The sequence below is a fragment of the Nematolebias whitei genome, chromosome 11 (genome assembly GCF_014905685.2).
Source record: "Nematolebias whitei isolate Nwh7 chromosome 11, NemWhi1, whole genome shotgun sequence".
Classification (NCBI taxonomy): domain Eukaryota; kingdom Metazoa; phylum Chordata; class Actinopteri; order Cyprinodontiformes; family Rivulidae; genus Nematolebias; species Nematolebias whitei.
Window position 1 is genome coordinate 40,197,698 of NC_056508.1, and position 7,573 is coordinate 40,205,270.

Sequence of the window (7,573 nt, forward strand, 5' to 3'; positions counted from 1 at the left end):
TCATGACATTATTTTTATTTCCAATTGTTTATAAGTATCACGGTAAATGAAGGTAAAAATGTAGCACCTAATCTAAAGAATATCAACTTAAACCAGTGAAATCCTAGGGGTGTCAAACTCACTTACAAAAGGGGGCCAAAATTAAAACCTTTTTTCAAACTAAGGGCCAGTTTCAGAATCTACATTAACTTAAGTTAGATACCCAACATCTTTTCTTGGTTGCAGGTTCCTCAAAAAAAGTTTGATTGGTCTCGTTTGATGTTCTCTTTTGCACTTTTGACATCGTAATCAAAGATTACTGAAAACACTCAAGTGAAAAAAGTATTTTATATTTAAAATATCATCTCGGGGGCCAGATGAGATGTCAACAAGGGCCACATTTGGCCCCCGGGCCTTGAGTTTGACATATGTGGTGTAAACGAATAGCCTTAACTTAGAGGATTTGTATTTATTTATTTAATCTTCAGAGTGGCAGTAATAGGGTTCCGTACTTTATAATTTCTCAAATCTGTATTGTCTTTCATCTGCTGTGGTTATATTTTTTTAGGCTTGCCACTTTAAAGGTTTTTAAAAAAGTCTGCCTCCTTTGAATAAACTACCGTTTGGGTGATTTATAACTTTAGTACTGTTTGTACCGTATTAATGTTTATAGTTGTACTACAGTCATGGTAGTTGTGGTCCACTTCCGGGTTCCGTGGGGGGAACTCCGCCAGAATGACGTCACAGCCTGCAGCTATCAGAGGTGGATCCGCTGAAGGAGCTCCGCCGCTCGGCCTCAGCTTGTCTGGGGCAAAATGAATCATGGATGAGGAGGTTGCCGAAAGTTGGGAAGAAGCTGCTGATAGTGGGGTAAGTAATAAAAGAGACAGCGTGTCTTTAGTTTTAAACGAGTTTATTTTGAGGTGCACGCTGTTGTTGACGGGAATTCCCTGTAAAAAGTTCTCCCAGCGCTGCTCCGTCTGTCAGGCGACTCCACGGGCCGACAATGTGGCTAACGCCAGTTTCAAGAAGCTTTCAGAGTTAACTGGCGTTATCTCTCATTGTAGTCAAGGTTAATACAAACTCACTTGACCAGCTAACGTTAAGTATTTAAATGTTTTGTTCAAACAATGTTGATATGATCTAATTTTTGTTAGCAAACGTGGATTTTGAGGGGCTAGCTACGGAGCGCGCTAAGGTTGATGCTAACGTCAAGCTACGTAACGCCGGGCTCACGTTAATGTGACAGTTGGGTAAAAGTTTATGTATTTGGCAATAAAACACCTCACACGAGACATGTTACGTCCCCTTTACCACCTTATCTCGTAAATAGTGACTTGCCGATATCAGTCGCGTGTGTTCTCAGTGAATGTATGTTAATTTGCTGGATTATCTTGATTAAACGTGGCTCAGCAGGCCAGATTATTGGGCAACTTTTCTGACCATGTTGTCAAGACGGAGTTCGAGCTTGTGTAGTTGACAAACGAAACTGGTCGGTTGCTACATTCAAAAACTTCACTGTGTTTTGACACAACTTACTTTTTGAGCAGATTTTTTATTTTTTTTGTCTTCTGTTTGCACCATTTTCACATATTTTACTGGTAACACCAAAACAGTTTATTTTCTAACTTGTTTTCATTGTGTCAGACTTTCTTCTAATGTTTCACATCAGTCTTAAGCTGTAGTTTCTCAGTGTTCTGTGTGTTCAAGTCAAGCCCTCATGTAGAACCATTTTTTAGAGGGTTATGTATTTGTGTTTTTGTTTGTTTGTTTTGCTTATAGTCTCTAACTAATAACGTTCAGGTCAGAAGAGAGGCACATCTGTAACTGTCTCTATCCGTCTGACAATCTTTGTGTAACTTCACATGACTTGGGCGTCCGTTTCAGTCGTCAGTGTTTGACAGTCCTGGGGGAAATGATTAAATTATAAATGTAGACGACTGTTAATGAGATTTGATCCACTTTGCAATGATTTTCAGAACGTATGTGATTGGCACCAGCCTGATTCCAACGTGTCACCAATGCAGTTAAAGTGTACCTGGATATTAAAAAGTCTGGATTTAATATAGGGGTGCACTGATTGCAGTTTCCTGGCCGATCATGGATTTCCAAAAAGCCTGACCTACCAAAACCGATTTTGTTTTATACGCAACACTGTCAAGTGTTATAAGGTCGTAACGCACCTTCAATTTTCCAATCTTGTTTTGTTGAAAAACCTATCCTTGAACAATATCCTAGAAACAATACAAACATGTTTTAACTGGACATGAGGTAGGGATATAAATGAAGTTCAGACAATTGTTAAAACTACAAAAAACAATCGGTAAAATCATTTTCTCATGCAAGTATCGGCCGATTTCCCAAAATGAAGGGAATCGGGGCCCCCCTAATTTAAGTACAGGCAGACTGATGAATTATTCTATGGCTATTGCCAGTTATTAGAAATGAAGCCAGCTGATGGTTGATACATAATACCAATATTTATTAATATTTAATTAACATGCATTTGTCATTTAACAAGAATTGCTTAATTTAAATAAACATATTTAACAACTCTTAGAGGAGCATGCACATGGGGGAGTGGTGGCGCAGAGGTTAGAAGGTCACAGATTTGATCCCTCGGACCGACAACATCAAAATGTGGGTGGGAAAGGTGAAGCACCCACACCTGCCTCCACCCTCATTTGCCGCACTCTGGGCCCTTGAGCAAGGCCCCTAACCCCCACCATCTGCTCCTCCAGGTGTCCCAGATAGCAGCTCTCTGCTCCACACAGAGGGCTGTGGTAGCTCGGCGGTCTGTGGATGTGTCAGGAAGAACATCTGGAATAAAATCAATCACCAAGTCTTCGTGCGAGTTGGTTCGCTGTGGCCACCCCTCAAGAAGGGAGCAGCAGAACGAAGAAAAAGAGGCGCATACACGGCAAAAAACATTCTATATAACAGCGTTTCTCACTTAAAAATGAATCGTGAGCTGATTGTGACAACTGCTCCAGCATCTTCGATTTTCTATTTGGTGATTACGGATAGACAGGCATTCTGGCTGCCATTAAAACCAGTTGTCTGATGGCTCAGACTCTTAACAGTCAGTTGGTCTCAGCAGAGCTTTAGCATTGTTGAAGTGGTGTGGAATCATGTTTACCGTGATAGTGACACAAAAGAGCTTTAAAGTGTTCTTCAAGAAGTCTGAGAAACTATTTCCCACACAGTTCTTGAAGAAACTGTGAGAACGTTTGTTCTGTGTCGAAGAATCAAATCGCTCGTACCAAATATTGACTTTCAAGCTCAGAACTGTACGTGTTTAGGTTTGTGGATGCGATAATAAATATCTGCACACATTTCTCATTTCTAACAAACCAAACAAATGAAAGGTGACTTCTTTTTACAGGACCCTACATCCCGTGTTGGCTAACACACAATTTTTAATGACGTGGCAGCTGCCTTCACATGTATAAATAGCTCGTAACCGAATCCTGCTTTCCATGCACTCTCCAACTTACTGCGCTGTTTTCTGTCCCAAATCAATGTTTGTTTGTTTCCGTAAATTTTGTTTGTTTGTTTGTTTGCACTACTTTTCCCCTCAGGAAATGGAAAAACGGTTAGAAGAGAAGCTTCGGATCAGCCAGAGAGAAAAGTAAGGACCTCAAAGCCGAAGGAAACACAAAATGGCCCAAAGATGTCTGTCGCTGTACGTTGGCTTCAGCTTACTTCAAAAACGCTGTACTTCTGTTTTTTGCTACACGTAAATGCCTAAAACACAAACAACAACAAGTGTTTTCTAAAGTGGAAAGTGCATTTATAAAATAAGGACAAATACACTTCATGCCAGCTGTGTAACATAAATTATTTTCAGTGATTCTTGTCATGTTCTCATTATATTAAACCAAACACAGCATGACTCTTCACCGTGCTCTTCATCAGCCTTGTGTCGTACTCTTATTGCCTGTGGTTCCTTTAATGACAAGAAAAACTCCTCCCTGTGCTAATAACTAAATAACTGTTTGTAGGTGGTTGCAATGAGTTTGGAAAAATAAAATACAAACCACCATCGTGTGTTTCACACATCAAACTCAGATTTGTCTCAGATCTGGGCTGTTCTCCTGCCATTTCTAACATTTGTCTGCAGTATGAAAAGTTTGCTCGTGTGAAGTTGTCAAAAAAAAAAAAAAGGAATCAATAAATTAATCTGAGATGGTTTTAGTTGGTTATTTAGCTTTTAATTCAACGCGATCATTTCTCTCCTTTCAGAGAGTCCAGTAATTCTTCACGCTCGCCATTAAAAACAACCATGGTAATACAGGACAACTCGTTACCAGCAGCACCCCCACCTCAGATACGGATTTTGAAGCGGCCAACGAGCAACGGGTCCCTGGGGTCCCCCATGAACCAGAACAGGCCTTCGCCGCAGGTCAAATCTCTGGCCCAGCGGGAAGCGGAGTATGCAGAGGCCCGGAAGCGAATACTGGGCAGCGCCTGCCCAGAGGAAGCTCCTCAGGATAAACCCAACACTGACAGGTAAAACTCACCTGCACAAGGTTTAGGTGGTTTACTCACAACTTAAATAAGCTCCTTTAAACTGCACTGGTACCAAAAAAAAAATGTAGAAGATAATGATGCACGATATTATCGGCATGGTATCGGCCGATATTAGCGATAAATTTAACTATTGGACATTGGCCGTTCCATCAAAATAGCTCACCAATATAAAAGGCGCTTTATATATATATATATATAAAGTCAAGTCAACTTTATTTATAGAGCACATTTAAAACGGAACCTGTTATCAAAGTGCTTAACAACAACAATCAATGAGTAAAATTAAAGAGAAAAAAAATATATATATATACACTTATATATACACGTACAAGTATTATATAAGGATCTAAGATATACACTAACGATAATAAATTAAAATAAGGTGTATTGAGCTTTTATGTTAATATAAATAATCCCATAGTTGAACAACTAACAGGAGGGAAAGAAATCTACATCCCACGTATTTACCTGGTTAAATAAAGTTTTACTGTTTCTCCCTTGACGTCTATGAATGACTGTGTTAACATCATTAAAAGGCTACACATTACGTTTAAACATGGACAGAAAATTATTTTAATACAATAAATATGATGTTTCAAAGCGTGGCGCTTGTTTCTCTGTATGATAGTTTTATAGCTAACTTTAGCTGCTGGGTTGTGAAGAGATGACTTACGAGAAAATATTCTTCCCGGCATATTTTCAAGTCTCAAACTGTCTTCTAACGATGCAAAGTTTGTACTTTGTTAATAAAAATAATTAAGTCCTTTGATTTTTTTTGATTCTCCTGTCGTATCAAACCAATTTAAATTTTAGAGAGACCCGTCTGACGTGAGACTTTAGGGGTTCGGTAAGAAGGACGAGCAGCACGTTGTGAGCAGTTTCTGTCTCGTGGAAAAGACTTGTGGTTCTAATTTTCCTCCTTTCTGCCAGGCCAGGGCGCAATAACTCCACACTGCCTTCAGAGGACTCCAGATCAAACAGTCACACGGTCCGACAGCCTGCCGGCCCTGACGGCACCCAGGGGTTCCGACAGCACAGATAAGTGGGCCTCGAGGGCGACCCAGTCATCGAGGGGAGAGATTAGGAGCTACGTGAGATCAAACCCAGTACTGCTTTCTTGAAACTTCCTTCCTTCAGTTCTCTCGTCGGTCGGGCTGAGACTGTGGCTGCGTCGTTGCCCTCCTGTTCCTTTCTGCAACCGTGCAACGAGCGAGGAGCTCCAGGAGGAAGTGGAATGGAAACCTCCTCTCTCTGAAGTCTGTTTGGCACTGTGATTATAGACATATATTCTGGACTCACTGTGATACCCCCCCCCCCCCCCACACACTTTAAGAGACACCCCTCAGCTCCATCCTTCTCCTCATTCTGTCCCCAGCGGCTCCATCCATGGACGCCAGAAGGGCAGAAACAAAGACAAAAAAAAAGCCGGTTCAACGATGAGTCGATGAGGGGTCGAATCAAAACGAGGGTCTGTTCCTGCCTAGCAGCATCTTCTCAGCAATAATATCAAAACTCCCTTTTTTTGTTGTTTTTAATATTTCAAACGTTAAATTTTTAGTTCTTTTTCTTCGTCGTCACAAGGGATGCACTGATATTTATTGAATACGGATTAAAGTTCTTAAACATCACAAAGAATCTTTATTAAATCAGTATTAAGGTAGTTTAAGAAATAAACATCCTGCAGTTTTAATAAAATAGTAATTATATTTTTATTAGATACTTAAAAGGTGAACTATTTTTGGTTATTCTCATAGTTTAAACTCAGCAGGTCGTGTTTTACATAAAAGTTGCCACTAATGCTGTTAAACTGTTCAAAGTATCAGTGCACCCTGAGATTGTAAAACCATTTGTTTTTAAAACGCAGGTTTGGGGTCGTGTGTGTAATGAGGTATCGACAGGTTTTGTTTACTTTTTTTTTTTTTTTTTTTAAAGCTTTTTAGTTGTTTTCCGTTTTGCAAACTTATTTAAAAGTAAATGCGGTAAAAAAGAAAAGGCGATAGTTGATTTAAATCAGTTTAAGTAGGTTTTCTGCTGAAACGGCAGCACTACAGGAGCAGTATTTAAAGTGACACAAACCAAAAGCCCTTTTTTTATAAAATCAAGAAACTCTTATTTAAAGGTTCGACTTGAGTGTTGCTGTATTTCACGAGCTTTTCTGCTGCGTGTTCACCTTTTAAACAGCGTTGCTCCTGTCCTCCACTCAAGTACATCATGTAGGAACTCAGGTCCGTGGGAATGAAACCGAATGAATGAAATGAACTTCGATTGTATTTTTCCAGCGGGTTTAATTGCTTAAATAACCGTTTTTAGGTTGGCACTTGGAAACCGTGCTCTGTAAAGCAAATTTCAACTGAAATGATGTCCACATCTCGACTTTAGTGATTTTTTTAATTATTTTTTTTATGTCGTTTGCATCTTAGAACTGTTACGTCACCCTCTGTAGGATTGTTCACTGTTAACACAGCAGGACCTGAACCAAAAAGGACTCGACTGTGTGGCTTTCCAGGACCGTCGTTCCCCAACTGATGTTCGTGTTTTTCACCTTTTACTTGTTTAGAGATCTCAAAGCCATATTTAATAATCCAGGATCATCACAAAAAGTTTTCCGGTAGTTTAAATTCAACTCGTGCCTCCTGTCGGATCTTTACTTCCTGGTTGTTTATTTTTACTGCTTTAGTTTAAAAAAGAAAAGAAAATATCTAAAGGGGAATTGTCAATATTGTTAAAGAGATTTTAGTTCAGGAAATGTGGCAGAACAGAGGAGCTTGGATGAGCTCACAACGGAAACTGCCTGTAAATACTGATTTAATAAAATGATTTACTAAAAGTGTGATTTTAATTTGATGCTTATTCAACTTGAACATGTAGCAACCTTTTCCAGAACACACAGAACGAGTACCAGTACATAAAATTAGTTTATTTTATTAAGGTTAAGCTTCTTTGCTGTTTGCACCATATGATTAAACAAAATTGTGTACACAGGGTCCCAGTTACATCCAACAAGAGTGTAAATTGTAAAGAAAAACAGTAATAAGATCTAAAAAATACACTAGCACTAAAT

General features: G+C 39.4%; 1 protein-coding gene across 2 annotated transcripts; it reads left to right on the forward strand.

Moving 5' to 3' along the window:
• Positions 1-716: 716 nt before the first annotated feature.
• On the forward strand, positions 717-5,842 carry szrd1 (SUZ RNA binding domain containing 1). 2 transcript variants are annotated; one of them, XM_037684350.1, is made up of 4 exons: positions 717-849; positions 3,561-3,610; positions 4,225-4,491; positions 5,443-5,842. In XM_037684350.1, the coding sequence occupies exons 1-4, from the start codon at positions 802-804 to the stop codon at positions 5,552-5,554; spliced, it is 477 nt and encodes a 158-aa protein (XP_037540278.1). In that variant the 5' UTR covers positions 717-801; the 3' UTR covers positions 5,555-5,842. The 2 variants fall into 2 exon arrangements, with proteins under 2 accessions (XP_037540278.1, XP_037540279.1); XM_037684351.1 differs by having other exon boundaries at positions 810-849; positions 3,561-3,664.
• Positions 5,843-7,573: the final 1,731 nt, after the last annotated feature.

Coding starts and splice junctions, on each gene's coding strand:
- szrd1 (XM_037684350.1), top strand. CDS start 802: ATGGATGAGGAGGTTGCCGAAAGTTGGGAAGAAGCTGCTGATAGTGGG. Junction 850..3,560: donor AAGAAGCTGCTGATAGTGGG/GTAAGTAATAAA, acceptor TTTTCCCCTCAG/GAAATGGAAAAACGGTTAGA. Junction 4,492..5,442: donor GATAAACCCAACACTGACAG/GTAAAACTCACC, acceptor CCTTTCTGCCAG/GCCAGGGCGCAATAACTCCA.